We start from the raw sequence: 20561 nt of genomic DNA on the forward strand, positions 1-20561 counted from the left end.
ACGAATCTTAGACTTGTATTTCAGGAACACTGTATTAAGTTGAGAACATTATATGACCCTTGTGTTTATCCAGATAAAAAAAGGTGGTCGGCTTTTGGCCCCGTAGGTTTATTTTGAGAAGAGATCTGTTCAAGAAACAAGCCTGGATGTCTCCATGCCAGTAGTCTGAGTTCCCACGTGGCTGTCCTGTCTTTCTCTTCCTGGGCTATTTTAGCTTGTTGTTACCCAGTGGAGACGGCTAAGGAAGGTTTAGGCCCTTGTGAGCATTTGGCCATTCCAACAACCTCCCCAGAGTGCTGCTTAAAGAACTCTCTATAATTGTCTTTGTTTCCTTCATGCCACAGCTATTGGATCTATGAGAGATTGGGGGACAGGGGATGGTGGGAGGAGACGGTGGTGGGATGTGGTTGGAAATATGTGTTTTCATCATTTAACTGGAGGGAGATGGATATCTTCACCTGAATAGCTTGTACTCCACGGATCATCAACTACATTCAGCTGCGGGTTAATCGTTTTTTTGAGCGGGTGATCAGGGGGCTGGAACATAATTCTAAATAATTTGTGACTGCAAATTTACCGCTAGAAGCCCAAACAGATGTAATATTTGACAAAAACATCATTTCAAACATTGCCTACATTTGCGTATGTAACAGTTTTGCTTCCGTCCATCTCCTCGCCCCTACCTGGGCTCAAAACAGGGACCCTCTGCACAAGTCAACAACTAACACAATCGACGCATCATAACCTATCGCTCCACAAAAGCCACGGCCCTTGCAGAGCAAGGGGAACAACTACTTCAAAGGTCTCAGAGCGAGTGACGTCTCTGATTGAAACGCTATTAGCACGCACCCCGCTAACTAGCTAGCCATTTCACACCAGTTACATATACGCACGTGTAACTAACTGTCTATTATGTTTGGGAATACTTTGGAACAGACTTCCAAAATTAAAATCACTTGGAGCTGATTTGCTGGTCTTTTATGCCCCCCCGTTGTACTCAGAAAACTTGGGGGGCTAAATCAAATCAGTCGCAGGCCGGCAGTTGGGCAACCCTGTTTTACTCAATAAGAATTCATAAACTAATTTGTAGCCCAGAAAAATACTATTAGATTTGTCTGCCTCAATCAGACAGGCATCAAAGTACTCTGCACCCTCACCGCACTTTGGAGATTAAATCATTATGCTTTGATCATTAATCTTATGAAAGCTTATTTAGTTAATCAGTTTTTCATCACCTAATTTTCTGTCAGGGAGCCTTTTCCCTGTTGGGCCTGAGAATAGAGTTTAACTTGGTTAGTTTGTACTCTTGTCTTACCTAACAAGTAGACTCTTTCATGTTCAGAAATCCCCATGCATCCAGTCACATTTTCTTTTCCCAATGCTTCTCTGGTTTCCACATGGAACAAAACCTATAGTTCTTCACCAGTTTGTTCCCAAAGGCTCCTGTCATTGGAAGGTACAAAGGCACAGTGTAATGTCTGGCTGTGTTGAAAGTCAGGAATGCCAGGGGAGTGAGGTTAGCATTTATGTGCGGGCCCTGTGTGAACTGCTCCATTGTGCCCCGGAGACAGTTGTAACTGGTAAATAAATTGGCTTACGCGCAAACAAACATAGCCTTGTTCCCTGTTAAGCAAGCTAGCAATCTGCTTTCAGGTATTTGGGTGCCACCCTGTTACCGGGCCTGAAAAGCCCTCCAACAGTACTTCCGTCTGCCACAGTAGATCTATATCCCCCTTCTTACCTTAAGCAGGGTGGAATCATTAGTCCAAACATTTGTGCAACTAATGGAAAAATTAAGGTAGGTCCCGCCCCGTTTCATTCCGTTTAAGAAACGTTTTGCAACAGAGTTGGCATAATGCATAAACCCCGGACTTTGAGTAAAGTCTCCATTTGCGATCACCCCTCAGCTTTGAAATGGTGAGTTTTTACAATGAAAGCAATTAATGTCAACCTTTGGAAATTAAATACACAAAAGTATGTGGACACCCCTTTAAATTAGTAGATTTGGCTATTTCAGCCACACCCGTTTCTGACAGGTCTATAAAATTGAGCACACAGCCATGCAATCTCCATAGACAAACATTGACAGTAGAATGGCACATACTGAAGAGCTCAGTGACTTTCAACGTGGCCTCGTCATAGGATGCCAACTTTCCAACAAGTCAGTTCGTCAAATTTCTTCCCTGCTAGAGCTGCCCCGGTCAACTGTAAGTGCTGTTATTGTGAAGTGGAAATGTCTAGGAGCAACAACGGCTCAACTGCGAAGTGATAGGCCACACAAGCTCACAGAATGGAACCGTTGAAGTGCGTAGTGTGTAAAAATCATCTTTCCTCCGATGCAACACTCACTACTGAGTTCCAAACTGCCTCTGGAAGCAACGTCAGCACAAGAACTGTTTGTCTGGAACTTCATGAAATGGGATTCAATGGCGGAGCAGCCGCACACAAGCCTAAGATCACCATGCGCAATGCCAAGCGTCGGCTGGAGTGGTGTAAAGCTCGCCGCCATTGGACTCTGGAGCAGTGGAAACGAGTTCTCTGGAGTGATGAATCACACTTCACCATCTGGCAGTCCTACGGACAAATCTGGGTTTGGCGGATACCAGGAGAACGCTACCTGCCAGAATGCATAGTGCCAACTGTATAGTTTGGAGGAGGAATAATGGTCTGGTGCTGTTTTTCATGGTTCGGGATAGGCCCCTTAGTTTCCAGTGAAGGGAAATCTTAACACTGCAGCATACAATGACATTCTAGACGATTCTGTGCTTCCACCTTTGTGGCAACAGTTTGGGGTAGGTCCTTTCCTGTTTCAGCATGACAATGCCCTCGTGCACAAAGAGCCCTGACCTCAACCCCATCAAACACCTTTGGTGTAAATTGGAACGCCGGCTGCGGGCCAGGCCTAATTGCCCAACATCAGTGCCCGACCATACTAATGCTCTTGTGGCTGAATGGAAGCAAGTGCAAGTCCCTGCAGCAATGTTACAACATCTAGTGGAAAGCCTTCCCAGAGTAGTGAAGGCTGTTATAGCAGCAAAGGGGCGACCAAGCAGAAACTGTGGATAGATGGCAGCATTTGTGCAAAACTGAAAGCACGTACCACCGCATTTAATTATGGCAATGCGACTGGAAACATGACAGTGTAGTTAGGCAATCAAACAAGCAAAGCGTCAGTATAGAGACAAAGTGGAGTCGCAATTCAACGGCTCAAACACAAGACGTATGTAGCAGGGTCTACAGACCTTCAAGGATTACAAAAAGAAAACCAGCCCCTTCGCAGACATCGACGTCTTGCTCCCAGACCAATTAAACAACAAGTTTGCGCGCATTGAGGACAATACAGTGCCACAGACACTGCCCGCTACCAAAGACTGTGGGCTCACCTCCATGGCCGACGTGAGTAAAACATTTCAACCTATTAACCCTCGCAAGGCTGCTGGCCCAGACTGCATCCCTTACCGCGTCCCCTTGAGCATGAGCAGACCAGCTGGCTGGAGTGTTTACGGACATATTCAATCAATCCCTATCCCATTCTGCTGTCCCCACATGCTTCAAGATGGCCACCATTGTTCCTGTTCCCAAGAAAGCTAAGGTAACTGAACTAAATGACTATCGCCCTATAGCACTCACTTCTGTCATCATGAAGTGCTTTGAGAGACTAGTCAGGGATGATATCACCTCCACCCTACCTGACACCCTAGACCCACTCCAATTTGCTTACACGCCCCAATAGGTCCACAGACGATGCAATCGTCATCACACTGCACACTGCCCTATCCCATCTGCACAAGAGGAAGACCTATGTAAGAATGCTGTTCGTTGGCTACAGCTCAGCATTCAACACCATAGTGCCCTCCAAACTCATCATTAAGCTTGAGACCCTGGGTCTCGATCCCACCCTGTGCAACTGGGTCCTGGACTTCCTGACGGGCCGCCCCCAGGTGGTGAGGGTAGGAAACAACATCTCCACCCCGCTGATCCTCAACACTGGGGCCCCCACAAGGGTGCGTTCTCAGTCCTCTCCTGTACTCCCTGTTCACCCATGACTGTGTGGCCATGCACGCCTCCAACTCAATCATCAAGTTTGCAGACGACACTACAGTGGTAGGCTTGATTACCAACAACGACGAGACAGCCTACAGGGAGGAGGTAAAAAAATAACCTCTCACTCAATGTCAGCAAAACAAAAGAGATGATCGTGGACTTCAGGAAACAGCAAAGGGAGCACCCCCTATCCACATCGATGGGACAGCAGTGGAGAAGGTGAAAAGTTGTACATATCACAGACAAACTGAAATGGTCCACCCACACAGACAGTGTGGTGAAGAAGGCCGCAACAGGGCCTCTTCAACCTCAGGAGGCTGAAAAAAATGTGGCTTGTCACTGAAAACCCTCACTAACTTTTACCGGTGCACAATTTTTAGCATCCTGTCGGGCTGTATCACCGTCTGGTACAGCAACTGCAACTCCCACAAACACAGGGCTCTCCAGAGGGTGGTCAAGGCCATCAGATTGTTAAACAGCCACCACTAGCACAGAGAGGCGGCTGCCTACATACAGACTTGATATCGTTGGCCACTTTAATAAATGGAACACTAGTCACTTTAATAATGCCACTTTAAGAATGTTTATATATCTCGCATTACTCATCTCATATTGTAAGGGCTGTCTTCAGGAATGGACCAAAATGCAGCGGAGTTAGTATTCATCTTTCAATTTAATTAGAAAGAACACTATAACAAACAAAACAAGGAAACTGACAGCCAACAGTCCTGTCAGGTGCAAACACACTAAACAAGAAACAATTACCCACAAACCCCAGTGACAAACAACTCCTACATATGTGACTCCCAATCAGGAACAACGATTCCCAGCTGTTCCTGATCAGGAGTCACAAGACACACACCAGACTGCCACGTCCTGACCCCCAAACTACTACACCAGCTCCATCTGCTGGTCAGGACGTGACAGTACCCCCCCCTCAAGGTGCAGACCCCGGAATGCACCTAACCACAACAAAAAACCACCAACAAACAAAATCCCCAACAAAACCCTAAAACAGTAACCCTAAACAATAAGGGAGGGAAGGGAGGGTGGCTGCCGTCAACGACGGCACTGTGCTACACCCTCCCTCCCCAACCCACCTATCCTGGAGGCGGCTCAGGCTCTGGCCGTTCCAGGCAGTCTGGGCAGTCTGGCAGCTCGGGGCAGTCTGGCAGCTCGGGGCAGTCTGGCAGCTCGGGGCAGTCTGGGCAGTCTGGCAGCTCGGGGCAGCTCGGGGCAGTCTGGCAGCTCGGGGCAGCTCGGGGCAGCTCGGGGCAGCTCGGGGCAGTCTGGCAGCTCGGGGCAGTCTGGCAGCTCGGGGCAGTCTGGCAGCTCGGGGCAGTCTGGGCAGTCTGGCAGCTCGGGGCAGTCTGGCAGCTCGGGGCAGTCTGGCAGCTCGGGGCAGTCTGGCAGCTCGGGGCAGTCTGGCAGCTCGGGGCAGTCTGGCAGCTCGGGGCAGTCTGGCAGCTCGGGGCAGTCTGGCAGCTCGGGGCAGTCTGGCAGCTCGGGACAGTCTGGCAGCTCGGGACAGTCTGGCAGCTCGGGACAGTCTGGCAGCTCGGGACAGTCTGGGCAGTCTGGCAGCTCGGGACAGTCTGGGCAGTCTGGCAGCTCGGGACAGTCTGGGCAGTCTGGCAGCTCGGGACAGTCTGGGCAGTCTGGCAGCTCGGGACAGTCTGGGCAGTCTGGCAGCTCGGGACAGTCTGGCAGCTCGGGACAGTCTGGGCAGTCTGGCAGCTCGGGGCAGTCTGGGCAGTCTGGCAGCTCGGGGCAGTCTGGGCAGTCTGGCAGCTCGGGGCAGTCTGGCAGCTCGGGGCAGTCTGGCAGCTCGGGGCAGTCTGGGCAGTCTGGCAGCTCGGGGCAGTCTGGGCAGTCTGGCAGCTCGGGGCAGTCTGGGCAGTCTGGCAGCTCGGGGCAGTCTGGGCAGTCTGGCAGCTCGGGGCAGTCTGGGCAGTCTGGCAGCTCGGGGCAGTCTGGGCAGTCTGGCAGCTCGGGGCAGTCTGGGCAGTCTGGCAGCTCGGGGCAGTCTGGGCAGTCTGGCAGCTCGGGGCAGTCTGGGCAGTCTGGCAGCTCGGGGCAGTCTGGGCAGTCTGGCAGCTCGGGGCAGTCTGGGCAGTCTGGCAGCTCGGGGCAGTCTGGGCAGTCTGGCAGCTCGGGGCAGTCTGGGCAGTCTGGGCAGCTCGGGGCAGTCTGGGCAGCCTGGGCAGCTCGGGGCAGTCTGGGCAGCCTGGCAGCTCGGGGCAGTCTGGGCAGCCTGGCAGCTCGGGGCAGTCTGGGCAGCCTGGCAGCTCGGGGCAGTCTGGGCAGCCTGGCAGCTCGGGGCAGCCTGGGCAGCTCGGGGCAGCTCGGGGCAGCCTGGCCGCTCGGGGCAGTCTGGGCAGCCTGGCCGCTCGGGGCAGTCTGGGCAGCCTGGCCGCTCGGGGCAGTCTGGGCAGCCTGGCCGCTCGGGGCAGTCTGGGCAGCCTGGCCGCTCGGGGCAGTCTGGGCAGCCTGGCCGCTCGGGGCAGTCTGGGCAGCCTGGCCGCTCGGGGCAGTCTGGGCAGCCTGGCCGCTCGGGGCAGTCTGGGCAGCCTGGCCGCTCGGGGCAGTCTGGGCAGCCTGGCCGCTCCGGCAGTTCAGGGCAGCCTGGCCGCTCCGGCAGTTCAGGGCAGCCTGGCCGCTCCGGCAGTTCAGGGCAGCCTGGCCGCTCCGGCAGTTCAGGGCAGCCTGGCCGCTCCGGCAGTTCAGCGCAGTCTGGCCGCTCCGGCAGTTCAGCGCAGTCTGACCTCTCTGGCGACTGTTGACTGGCGGGCAGCTCTGACGACTGTTGACTGGCGGGCAGCTCTGATGACGACTGTTGACTGGCGGGCAGCTCTGATGACGACTGTTGACTGGCGGGCAGCTCTGATGACGACTGTTGACTGGCGGGCAGCTCTGATGACGACTGTTGACTGGCGGGCAGCTCTGATGACGACTGTTGACTGGCGGGCAGCTCTGATGACGACTGTTGACTGGCGGGCAGCTCTGATGACGACTGTTGACTGGCGGGCAGCTCTGATGACTGTTGACTGGCGAGGCTGGGTTGACACACTAGACTCCTGATGCGCGGGGCTGGTATAGGACGTGCCAGCCCGGAGACACGCACCTCCATGCTAGTGCGTCTGGCGGGAAACACCGGACCGAAAGGGCGCACTGGCGGTCTTGAGTGCAGGGTTGGCATCACCCCTTCCGGCTCGATGCTCCCCTTGCCCTGGCACCTGCGGGGCGCTGGTACTGGGCGAACTGGGCTGTGCGTCCGTATAAGCGAGATGGTGCGCACCTCAGCGTAACATGGCGCCCTCCACCTCGTACGCACCTCCCTGTAGTCACGGGTAGCTGGCTTACGGCTCTTCCCTGGCCTGGCCAAGCTACCCGTGTGCCCCCCCCAAAAAAATCTTGGGGCTGCCTCTCGGGTTTCCTAGCCAACCGTGTTCCAGCGTAACTTTCCCGATGGTTCCTCTGTCCAGCTGCCTCCACTCTCCTGAGTGCCTCCACCTGTTCCCATGGGAGGCGATCCCTTCCGGCCAGGATCTCTTCCCAGGTGTAGACTCCCTTGCCGTCCAGGACGTCCTCCCATGTCCATTCCTCCCTTTTTCTCTCCTGTCGCTGCGCCTTCCTCTTCCGCTGCTTGGTCCTTGTTTGGTGGGTAATTCTGTAAGGGCTGTCTTCAGGAATGGACCAAAATGCAGCGGAGTTAGTATTCATCTTTCAATTTAATTAGAAAGAACACTATAACAAACAAAACAAGGAAACTGACAGCCAACAGTCCTGTCAGGTGCAAACACACTAAACAAGAAACAATTACCCACAAACCCCAGTGACAAACAACTCCTACATATGTGACTCCCAATCAGGAACAACGATTCCCAGCTGTTCCTGATCAGGAGTCACAAGACACACACCAGACTGCCACGTCCTGACCCCCAAACTACTACACCAGCTCCATCTGCTGGTCAGGACGTGACACATATGTATATACTGTATGCTGTATCCTTCACTATCTATTCTTTACTATCTATTGCATCTTAGCCGCTCTGTCTCTGCTCATCCATATATTTTATACTTACATATTCTCATCCCATTCCTTCACTAGATTGTGTGTATTGTTGTGGAATTTGTTAGATATTACCTGTTAGGTATTGCTGCTCTGGCGAATCTAGAAACATTAGCATTTCGCTACACACACAATAACATCTGCTAACCATGTGTATGTGACCAATAAGATTTGATTTGAACTCCCTGATTTTGGAATGAGATGTTCGACAAGCAGGTTTCAACATACTTTATGTCATCTAGTGCAGTATGGCTACATGATGTTTGGCATTTGGAAGTAGAGGTAAGAGGGTGTTTGTGTGGCCAGGGATAAGAAAGTTGAATGCAGGAGAGCAAGTGTTTGTTCATGGGTTTGTTCAGTTGCTGTGCATGTGTGCACCATGTGAGAGACAGTTTTTTTTGCCCTTATTTTCCCGTAAAAAAAATTATTCATGATAATGGTTGCTTGTGCTGGCACGCAACTAAAATCCATATGGGAGCAAACAAGGTTTCCTTTTGTATTCAATGTTTTATTTTTGCCATGAATCTCATTTTCCCTCGAGGTAAGCTTGAGATCACTATTCTAGTCCTCAAACAGCTATCAGACAATGGCAGTAAACTGAGAGGCCTGCGTCAGGAGGATAGTACCATGAATTAGTGATGGAGATAAAAGAAGGATTCAAACACCCTGTCGTCAATCCCAAAAAAGTGTGATGGTTTTATCCGTGGCAGGTTTCCTGACGTTACCTCTAGCCTGAAGTTAGGATAAACTGAGCAACCGTAATCAAATCAAATCAAATGTATTTATATAGCCCTTCTTACATCAGCAGACACCTCAAAGTGCTGTACAGAAACCCAGCCTAAAACCCCAAACCGCAGGCAATGCAGGTGTAATAAACTCAGCAAAAGAAGAAACGTCCCTTTTTCAGGACTCTGTCTTACAAAGATAATTCGTAATAATCCAAATAACTTCACAGATCTTCATTCCCATGCTTGTTCAATGAACCATAAACAATTAATGAACATGCACCTGTGGAACGGTCGTTAAGACGCTAACAGCTTACTGACGGTAGGCAATTAATGTCACAGTTATGAAAACTTAGGACACTAAAGAGGCCTTTCTACTGACTCTGAAAAACACCAAAAGAAAGATGCCCAGGGTCCCTGCTCATCTGCGTGAACGTGCCTTAGGCATGCTGCAAGGAGGCATGAGGACTGCAGATGTGGCCAGGGCAATAAATTGCAATGTCCGTACTGTGAGACACCTAAGACGGCGCTACAGGGAGACAGGACGGACAGCTGATCGTCCTCGCAGTGGCAGACCACGTGTAACAACACCTGCACAGGATCGGTACATCCGAACATCACACCTGCGGGACAGGTACAGGATGGCAACAACAACTGCCAGAGTTACACCAGGAACGCACAATCCCTCCATCAGTGCTTAGACTGTCCGCAATAGGCTGAGAGAGGCAGGACTGAGGGCTTGTAGGCCATTGTAAGGCAGGTCCTCACCAGACATCACCGGTAACAACATCGCCTATGGGCACAAACCCACCATCGCTGGAACAGACAGGGCTGGCAAAAAGTGCTCTTCACTGACAGTCGCGGTTTTGTCTCACCAGGGGTGATGGTTGGATTCGCATTTATCGTTAAAGGAATGAGCGTTACACCGAGGCCTGTACTTTGAAGCGGGATCGATTTGGAGGTGGAGGGTCCGTCATGGTCTGCGGCGGTGTGTCACAGCATCATCGGACGGAGCTTGTTGTCATTGCAGGCAATCTCAACACTGTGCGTTAAAGGGAAGACATCCTCCTCCCTCATGTGGTACCCTTCCTGCAGGCTCATAGTGACATGACCCTCCAGCATGACAATGCCACCAGCCATACTGCTCGTTCTGTGCATGATTTCCTGCAAGACAGGAATGTCAGTGTTCTGCCATGGCCAGCGAAGAGCCCAGATTTCAATCCCATTGAGCACGTCTGGGACCTGTTGGATCGGAGGGTGAGGGCTAGGGCCATTCCCCCCAGAAATATCCGGGAACTTGCAGGCGCCTTGGTGGAAGAATCTGGTGCAAGAACTGGCAAATATGGTGCAGTCCATGAGGAGGAGAGGCACTGCAGTACTTAATGCAGCTGGTGGCCACACCAGATACTGACTATTACTTTTTATTTTGACCCCCCCCTTTGTTCAGGGACACATTATTCCATTTCTGTTAGTCACATGTCTGTGGAACTGTTCAGTCTATGTCTCAGGTGTTGAATATTGTTATGTTCATACAAATATTTACACGTTAAGTTTGCTGAAAATAAACGCAGTTGACAGTGAGAGGACGTTTCTTTTTTTGCTGAGTTTAGACGGCACCTCCCCTGAATGTGTTAAACTCAATTGTGTGTTGTGTGCATGTATGCACGTGTATGTGTTGGTGAACCACTGGTTCTGACTAGGTGTTGATGGATCATGTTTGTGTTGAACAGGGCAGAATAGAGATACTGTGGGCTTCCTCCTGCCTAAACAATTCTGGATCAGTCATCAAATGCTGTCTACTCCCATCAAGTCAGGAGCAATCCCCAAAGTATCAGTAGAAATACATTTGAAAAACCTATTTCTCATAGTCAATTAAACACGTTCTTATGAGATAATGAAGTGTACATACTCTATATTCTTCGAGTCATGTAAAAGTCTCTAAAAATAAGATATCTCTCTCTCTTCTCCAGCTATTCCTCTAGCAGCAGGAGGATCCAGACACGCGATGGACTGCCCCCAGGGATACAAGCGCATCAACAACTCCCACTGCCAAGGTAAGAGCTGCGGTCCACCTCTTGTTCAACGTCTCTGCGACTACCACTGCCATTGTTTGGCTTGTGTTTTCGCACACAGAGAGCAGAGAGAAGTCTGTTTTCTCAGCGTGGTGGAGGGCTTCGCCAAGAGAAATGAGCCTTAAAGAAGTGATTTGTCACCAGCCACATAAAACCCTGCGAGAGAGCAGGGCTACCATCCAGAGACGAGGAATGAATATGCTTCATTTTGACAAGGAGATCATTCTCTCGCTTTGTGTCGTTTCCTGTGCTCTCTACTCTACTCTTTCCTTGGGTGATGTGGGCCTGTCTACCTGTGTACAGCACCCTCTGCTGGTCCCTCACCCTCCAGTCCTCCAAAGATATACTGACTCGGCCCGTTTATGACACTAGTTTGTCAGCTGCCATTCGTTGTCTCCTGAAATCTATCAAATATGAACGTTTTTCTTCTCTTTCTCCTCTTGACTTGCTCCACTTGGTCGTCAGTGATCAATCCCCAAGCACCATAACAGCCATGCGGGGGAGAGAGGGAAAAGAGGCAGGTGCCATATTTGATAGATTTCTCTAATCTGTATTGAATTGGGATATGATAGCGAACAATGACTACAATACTTCAGGGCTGGCAGGCCTGGCCGTTTTCAGAGGAGTCACACTAAATCAAGCCTGCTCTGCCCCAGCGACTTTTGAACCCACTGTGGCCCATTCCCTCAGCATTCCACTCAAGGGGAGGGAGGGTGAGGGAGAGAGACCAGTGTCTGTGTATACGCCACACGCCTGCTCAGAGACAACGGACTGCTCACTTTTTCAACAGAAAATAGAACCCCTACTGCTCTCCTCTAATCAGCAGGAAACCCAGACCTCTGCTTCTCTCTATGATAGCCGGCTGTTTGAACTGCCAGATCTTACAGAGAGGAGTTATGAAATAGTGAAGGCTTATCCGTAATATTGTGCTCGTGAGCATCTCTACTACAGTAACAACTGCCCAACACTAAGCACACTACATTATTCTACATCATTGAGAATTCTATTGGAACAGTGGACGGTACATTGAAAACATCAGGGGACATCACTCCCTACTCACTTCAAAGGGATCCCATTCATTGACGGCACTGTTACTATAGCGCATGGCACAAACAACAGAGGGCATCTGCCCGGGTTCCACCGGTTCTACATGAGGTAGAGTGCCACCGCGCCAAGGCGCGTGCCATAACTGTGGTTAGGCAGAGAGGGGCTCTGAAAGGGGAGCCGAGGCCTGACTGCTGCCTATTCGGAGTGCTGCCAGGCTGAGGAGAGTGGCGGCCCAGGAGACCAGATGTATTATTCCTGTGGAGGTGCTGTGACTCTTTACCCTGTAATCCACCACATCCTGTTCCCCTTATTATTACCCCTTTTTTACAGAGCTGATTTGGATTGAATCTCCATTTTGTTTTCCTTTGAGCTAGGTATGTGTGCTTACTAATTGTTGGATATGGTGTGACTGTCCAGTATAACAAATGAAGGGGAAAAAGAGACACAATAGAGGATGGCTCGGCTGGTTTAAAGTAGCGTGTAGTCGACGGGTCTGGTTCTGATCCAGGTTCTGATTCAATATTCCCCAGTGAGCCATTTGAGTCCTGAAGCGGTGAGGGGAGGAGGGTAAGGCTTGGTGTTAGGCTGGGTCATGTTCAGTATGACTTCTCTTGGACAAGCCAGTCTCCCTCCCACATACTCTCGTTTAGCGCTTCTCAGGCGCTGCTGAAGGTTGTGGTGACTAATGCGCGCAGGTCTGTCCCCGTCCAGGCAGTGGATCTGAGTCCAAAGTGATTAAAGTGATGAGAGAGCAGCATACTCCTCTGTGTGTCATCAGAGGCAGTGGGCCGCTCTCTGTGGGGCCCCGAGGGGACAGAAATAGTGAGTGTATATTGTGGGTAATTATTCTGTCAGTGCGGTGATTGACAGCGCATGTGGGCGGGGCCTAAAGGAACGATGCAGGTGTTAAAACGGTGAAAGCGCCAGTGGAAACACGTCCCGTAGATGATAATAGCCATTCGTTGATATTCCGAGCAGAGGGTGTTGTGGTGAAGAACGTTAACGCAAACATCTTCCTCCTCCTGAGATCTGCCTGATTAGGATCATCTGTCCTGTGAGACAAGTAGGAACGCCCTCATTCAGCCACCCCTGGGAATGACGTCTCTTCCCCTGTTTGTCGATTCTATTCCAGTTTAACAGAACACAGCAGAGCCTCCTGTGACATGAACCTGGTCAAGATGTATCCTCTGAAATATTCATGACATTACATGGAAGGATATCAACATGCTGTGGCCTGTACCACATGATGGTGGGATGCTGCTCTTGTCAAGTACACGGTCCATGTCGTGTGTGAGGCTTCTAGAACACTCTGTGCATGAGTGATGATCCTGTACTGGTATATCTTTTCACTTTTGCAACAGAAAGAACTATGTAAAGTGATAATATTAATCACGTGGAACTCTGGATGGAGCGAAGCTCCCTTTTGGATACTTAGCACGAAAGCATGCTTCATATTTAGCCCTCTCAATGACAAACTACACTTGTAAACAGGATACCAAAACAAATGAACACGATGTATAAACAGCTAAGAGGCAGCCGTGTTGGAAAGGGGATAGAAAGTCTGCTTGTCTCCTGTAATAAGGAAGTATACAGGGGAGAGCATTCTGTTCACCTTCTTCCCGCTGGACATATTATGTCTACCCAGCTGTTGCTTCTTTAACAAGTTAGACTCTATTTTTTATTTAGGTAGGCTAGTTGAGAACAAGTTCTCATTTACAACTGCGACCTGGCCAAGATAAAGCAAAGCAGTGCGACACAAACAACAACACAGAGTTACACATGGAATAAACAAACATACAGTCAATAATACAATGGAAAAAGTCTATATACAGTGTGTGCAAATGAGGTAGGATAAGGGAGGTAAGGCAATAAATAGGCCATGGTGGCGAAGTAATTACAATATAGCAATTAAACACAGTAGTGATAGATGTGCAGAAGATGAATGTGCAAGTAGAGATACTGGGGTGCAAAGGAGCAAAATAAATGAATAAATAACAGTATGGGGAGGAGGTAGTTGGATGGGCTATTTACAGATGGGCTATGTACAGGGGCAGCTGCTCTGACAGCTGGTGCTTAAAGTTAGTGAGGGAGATATGAGTCTCCAGCTTCAGTGATTTTTACAGTTCGTTCCAGTCATTGGCAGCAGAGAACTGGAAGGAAAGGCGGCCAAAGGAGGAATTGGCTTTGGGGATGACCAGTAAAATATACCTGCTGGAGTGTGTGCTACAGGTGGGTGCTGCTATGGTGACCAGGGAGCTGACATAAGGCGGGGCTTTACCTAGCAAAGACTTATAGGTGACCTGGAGCCAGTGGGTTTGGCGACAAATATGAAGCGAGGGCCAGCCAGCGAGAGCATACAGGTCTCAGTTTTGGGTAGTATATGGGGCTTTGGTGACAAAACGGATGGCACTGTGATATACTGCATCCAATTTTCTGAGTAGAGTGTTGGAGGCTATTTTGTAAATGACATCGCCGAAGTCAAGGATCGGTATCATAGTCAGTTTTACGAGGGTATGTTTGGCAGCATGAGTGAAGGATGCTTTGTTGCGAAATAGGAAGCCGTTTCTAGATTTAATTTTGGATTGGCGATGCTTAATGTGAGTCTGGAAGGAGAGTTTACAGTCTAACCAGACACCTAGGTATTTGTAGTCGTCCACAAATTCTAAGTCAGAACCGTCCAGAGTAGTGATGCTGGACGGGCGGGCAGGTGTGGGCAGCGATCGGTTGAAGAGCATGCATTTAGTTTTGCTTGCATTTAAGAGTAGTTGGAGGCCACAGAATGAGAGTTGTATGGCATTGAAGCTCGTCTGGAGGGTTGTTAACACAGTGTCCAAAGAAGGGCCAGAAGAATACAGAATGGTGTCGTCTGCGTAGAGGTGGATCAGAGACTCACCAGCAGCAAGAGCGACATCATTGATGTATACAGAGAAGAGAGTCGGCCCGAGAATTTAACCCTGTGGCACACCCATAGAGACTGCCAGAGGTCTGGACAACAGGCCCTCCGATTTGACACACTGAACTCTATCAGAGAAGTAGTTGGTGAACCAGGCGAGGCAATCATTTGAGAAACCAAGGCTGTTGAGTCTGCCAATAAGAATGTGGTGATTGACAGAGTCGAAAGCCTTGGCCAGGTCGATGAATACAGCTGCACAGTAATGTCTCTTATCGATGGCGGTTATGATATCGTTTAGGACCTTGAGCGTGGCTGAGGTGCACCCATGACCAGCTCGGAAACCAGATTGCATAGCGGTGACTGGTTGACATGGCTACTCTGCAGTGAACCAGTGAACCCCAAAGCTGTTAGTCCCACGTCCAGCCTCATAACCCAGACTTTGAACTAAGGAATTCAACCTGCTTTTTTATCAGGTTACTCCATAACCGGGAGACCTGAAACTGTCTCCTCCACTCCACATGAACAACCTCAAACTACGGGATCTGCCTTGGACCATCACAGTGATGTTGGGGCTACACCAGGGTTATGATACGAATGTGGTTGTTGTGAGCTATTGTACAAACTTATGTATAGAAACAAACCCAATTATGGTAATCGGTGGAATTGTCAGCGTACATTTACATTTACATTTTTACATTTTACTCATTTAGCAGACGCTCTTATCCAGAGCGACTTACAGTAGTGAATGCATACATTTCATACATTTTTTTCTCCGTACACATCTCTATTCTATGCACATTCAGTTCATGTTCCTTTCTGTACTGTGTAATACACACTAATATGTATATCAACAGTGTATTACTTTGTTCCTCTCCTTGGTTTTCTGTTGCAGATCTTAACGAGTGCCAGCTGCAGGGTGTGTGTCCCAACGGAGACTGTCTGAACACCATGGGCAGCTACAGGTGCAGCTGTAAGGTCGGCTTCATCCCTGACCCCACCCTCTCCACCTGTATCCGTAAGTCCTTCATAACTCTCTCTCTCGCTCTCTGTCTCGCCCTCTCTTCCTCTCTATCTCCCCCCCCTCTCGCTCTGTCTCTCTCTCTGTGCTATATTTGGGTGTGACATTTCCCATTCGTTTAAAAATATATATTTCTTCAGCCTGTGCGGTCAGGATTGGGGTCTGTAAGATTGCAGTCTAGAAGAATGTTTTAAATGCCGCAAAGCATACTGCAAAGGCTGTGTTTTGATGATATGCATATGAATGTGGGAACAGATGGGAATGCATGGATGAATAGCATGGCGTTTATCATATTAATTAGATTCCCCTCAGAGCATGGAGCAAAAGGCACAGCATATTGCCAAACACAACAGATCGTATTTCTCTCCACTGAAAGTGGGATGGAGGGAGGGAGGGAGGGAGGGAGGGAGGGAGGGAGGGAGGGAGGGAGGGAGGGAGGGAGGGAGGGAGGGAGGGAAAGAAGGAAGGAGTTTTGTGTTGAGAGATTAAAATCCGATTGACTTGATTCTCAGTTCTCTGGGTTTTTGGTAGGAGAGCGATTGATCAGTGATGGCCTTTAATGATGGTCTTGTTTAGCATGCTTTTCCCTGCCGGGTGTTGTCTCTCCCAGTCCGATCTCTGTGTGTGTGTGTGTGTGTGTGTGTGTGTGTGTGTGTGTGTGTGTGTGTGTGTGTGTGTGTGTGTGTGTGTGTGTGTGTGTGTGTGTGTGTGTGTGTGTGTGTGTGTGTGTGTGTGTGTGTGTGTGTGTGTGTGTGTGGTGGGGGGGGGGGGGGGATCACTCTTGGTTTGTGTCTCTTCCTGGTTCTCCTCTATTTATCTCATTGCTATTGAAACCTGAGTGGCCATTCATCAACATCACTGGCTATGGCAAGGAGCCTTGCTACAGTTTTGTCCTTACATGGAAAAGTAGGCTTTGGAAATTCATCAGTGACATCACCCATTGTGTTTCCCCCCTCCCCTGCATGTGTTGCCTGTCATTGAACCACCAATGTCGGATCTAGACATCCTCCTTCATTGTGTGTGTTGAGTTACTGAGCTCTCTGCTGGTATGAAAAGCACAGTGGAGTTTGGAGAGAAACATATTGGTGTTGATGAAGGACCAAATACAGCTTGACCCTCCTATCTACTGCCTTTGTGTGTTGATTGGCTTATAATATGCATGACAGCAACAGTAACCAACCAAAACTGACTTTCCCATTGTGAGAGCCACTAATAATGCCTTATTGTACCATGGAATGAGACTTCACACATACATGTGCATCCTGTGTCCAACTAGACTTATAACAAAAATAAACCAGTGCATTCCACGTGTAGCATAACAATAACTGTGACTCAATTTTCTTTTTGGATTCTGACACGTCATCAAACATTCCACTGGTGCAAGACAAAATTCTTGACCAAAAGATCAGCAATGACTGCTTGAAATGCAAATAACACGCGAGATTAACCCTTTACAATCCTGGGAATTGGCCTGTATGGATAGGGCTAAATTGAAATGTTTCTTACAAAAGAAATATGAAATGCTTAAGCATCGCAGCAATCGAAAGGCTAAAGTTTGGAGATTATGGGAAAATGATTAGACCAAAGGTGTGGACACATTACATTACATTTACATTTACATTTAAGTCATTTAGCAGACGCTCTTATCCAGAGCGACTTACAAAATGGTGCATTCACCTTATGATATCCAGTGGAACAACCACTTTACAATAGTGCATCTAAATATACACAACAGTTCACCTGACTGAATCCAAACATTATACTGTTGATTTTCTGTGCATTTTACATTTACTGTACTTTTTGCCGGATTTGTTGATAACAAAATCTGAAAATACTCTGGATACATTCAGTGACATGATAAGAACATTTCTGGAAAATGTGGGTAGATGCAACTTAAGACAAAAAAAAGGGTTTGAGTGAGAGGACTAACTGGGGTCTCCAAGTGGACACACAGTTCCTAAGTCATTTCAATGCCCTTTCATGTATATGTTTTATGTTATGGTTGAAGAAGAGTCTTCAACTACAACTCTTTTTTTTGTAGCTCTCCTACTTGTGCCGTTGAGGAACTAGAGCAAGCACACTTATAGTTGCTTTGTTTTGCAGTGCCTTAGACCGCTGCACCACTCGGGAGGCCCAAATCTGCAATTTTCAACCCGTCTACGGGTACAAGTGTAAAGGGCTACGCTCCAAATAGGTGACATGGTGGGAGACCAATGAAATTAAGGGAGGGCTTCCCAGGGCAATGTAGCAGAACTCCAGCACCCTCATCTCTCTCCATCCCTCCATCTCCCCTCCATCTCCCCTTCCCACTCCCCTCTACTGTGCTGCCTCTCACATCCGACAAAGGGAGAGATCCCATCATTGGGGAATTCACTGGCCTATTCATGGGTCGTGCTGCTCTAGTTTACTTTGAGAAACCTCTGGTCACTGGTATTAATTGGTGGCTTTGGCGAGGCCTTAGAGCAACTTCAATGTGGGTGGTAAGGAGGAGGGAGGAGGAGGGTGGATGGAATTTGGGAAGTGAGTGGAGACTCTAGAGCGAAAGTGATTGCTGCCTGTCATACACAATTTCTCCCGTGTGTCCGAGCTGTGTGAGACTCGGCGGCGCCGTCACGATTTCTGTTAAGGATTTGGAGGGACAGCGGTTCAGCCGTTTGAGCCCGCCTTTCCAACAGCACACACACACAAACACACGCTCGCACACCCTCTCTGTCAATAATGATTGAAAACCTGATCGCTTTTTCAGTCTGTTTTGACGAATATCAATGCACCACACAAACTGCCTGAAGGGGAAAACGTTAGAAGAATTGAAACTTTAGAACAAGTCTTTGTGACCTTTTGTACAGGATTGGTGAAGAAAAATCTATTACATTTCACTGTTCTTTGAATGATGTCTTGTACACTCCAGTACTTCTAATTTGATGTTGATGTGCATTAACACATTAAGCCCTCCTTTTGGCCTCAGAAGTTCAATATTTTTACATTTTGGGATTTGGAGACTGTTGGGAGAGGGGGAAAAAATGAACATCATGGTCAGTTTGTATGAGCACTGATTTAACGTTGATAGGAGAGCTCACCCATTGAAAAATGAAGAAATACTGGAAGCACGTCATATGGTTCCAGATTTACTTGGAAGTCAAATCCTTAGAGAGTCTTTGTTCCGTTGGTGCCTTGCCATACCACAGTTTCCACTACTACCCTTCAGGATTTGAGCTGCACCATTCAGAAACACTCAACCAACCCTACTGCATGCTGTTATTTGGGTCAGCATTTGACTTTGTTCATTAGTGCATGAAGCATTGGCATGAAGAGCTCGATGTTTGTACACCCAGAGAGCTTTTGTTGTTGTGTGTGCTGTGCTTGTGGGTGTTTTGCGTTTGAGCTTTTAGGTTAGTCTAGTGGACACTTTCTTCATAGCTCAAAAATCCTGTGATGAAGATATGAAATGTATCGGCGGTAGCAGGCGACACAGCTAACTACCACTGAGATGTTTCAACATTTTCTTGGTATTTTTGATGTTGTTGTTATAAATGTGTGAGTACTGTACTCTGTGTTGGGCAGGGGTATTCCGGTGAAGGGGGACTTCTTTATTTTCTCTTTCTCTCTTTTCTCTCTCCATGTCTGTGTCTCCCCCCACTGTGGCGCGCCTCCCCTTGCCACTCTCCCACTACACCTCTTCAGCCGACACCTCTGCCGTCCACGAGGAGAAAGGGGCTTGTTTCCGATTGGTCAGTTCGGGGAAGCAGTGTTTGCACCCGGTGTCTGCTCAGCTGAGCAAACAGCTGTGCTGCTGCAGTGTGGGCAAGGCCTGGGGCCCGCGCTGCGACAAGTGCCCCCTGGCAGGAACAGGTAAGGCCTCCAACGCCAGCAACTCTGAGTCCCAGACACCTCCACCCATCCATCCATCCATTCCACCACTCTCACATTGAGAGATTGAAATGTGGGACCAGTGGCATCCATCCTCCACCCACACTCAATGTTTCTCTCTCTCTGTGCATGTGTTTCACTGCTTTGCCAAGTAGACGGTTTTAGATGCAGTTATATCTCCAGCACCAGCACTCTCCTCCTGTCTCCCCTTATTCCACCCTGTCTCCCCATCCGCCATTGCCATCTGTACAGGTATCATGGTCAGTGTTGGCTGGGGTGACACAATAGCTGACACCTGCAGATCATGTGCAGCACAGGCACACTAAATAGATAGAAACTGTTTGCTGAGTCCTCACACTTCCACTCGAAAAGGTCTGTCTTAATGAATTGATGACATTGAGCCAAACATTCCATTAGACCTGGGAGGTTAGTCTGGGAACAAGTGTAAGCCTTTTCTGTCTCTGTGCCTGTATTGTCTGTCTAGGCTCCGGGAGACATTACTGGATGGCCTCGTTTGGCCTAATTAACAACACCCGTTAAAATCATCTGGGTTGCCAGATTATTTGGTTGCCAGATCTTCAAAGTTCCCAGTGTAGCACAGTAAGTTGTTATGGGGAGTGTAATAGAGTTAGGGGATGATTGCTTGGAACCGGGCCCATTTTTCCCAATGTGAGAACGTTTCTGTGGGTAAGGTGAAGAGCTGTTATAAGAGTAAATAAGAGACGTGCTCCTTTATCTGGAAATGAACTTGAGCACGTAGAATTTACCTTGGTATAAAGGGCAGCATTTTCTAAGGTCTCTTTAATGTTATTTTTTCTTTGTT

General features: G+C 48.8%; 1 protein-coding gene across 4 annotated transcripts in view; it reads left to right on the plus strand.

Annotated features, from left to right (window-relative positions):
• The window catches only part of ltbp1 (latent transforming growth factor beta binding protein 1), a 133598-nt gene that overhangs the window by 55856 nt on the left and 57181 nt on the right, over window positions 1-20561 (plus strand). For 3 of the 4 annotated variants that reach the window (XM_014154513.2, XM_014154517.2, XM_014154515.2), the window contains exons 9-11: window positions 10812-10895; window positions 15746-15868; window positions 19553-19720. In XM_014154513.2, the coding sequence (XP_014009988.2) occupies window positions 10812-10895; window positions 15746-15868; window positions 19553-19720 (375 nt within the window). The remainder of the gene's footprint in view (window positions 1-10811; window positions 10896-15745; window positions 15869-19552; window positions 19721-20561) is intronic. The other variant, XM_014154516.3, reaches the window with a different exon arrangement.

Source organism: Salmo salar, chromosome 18 (genome assembly GCF_965601325.2).
Source record: "Salmo salar chromosome 18, fSalSal1, whole genome shotgun sequence".
Taxonomy (NCBI): Eukaryota; Metazoa; Chordata; class Actinopteri; order Salmoniformes; family Salmonidae; genus Salmo; species Salmo salar.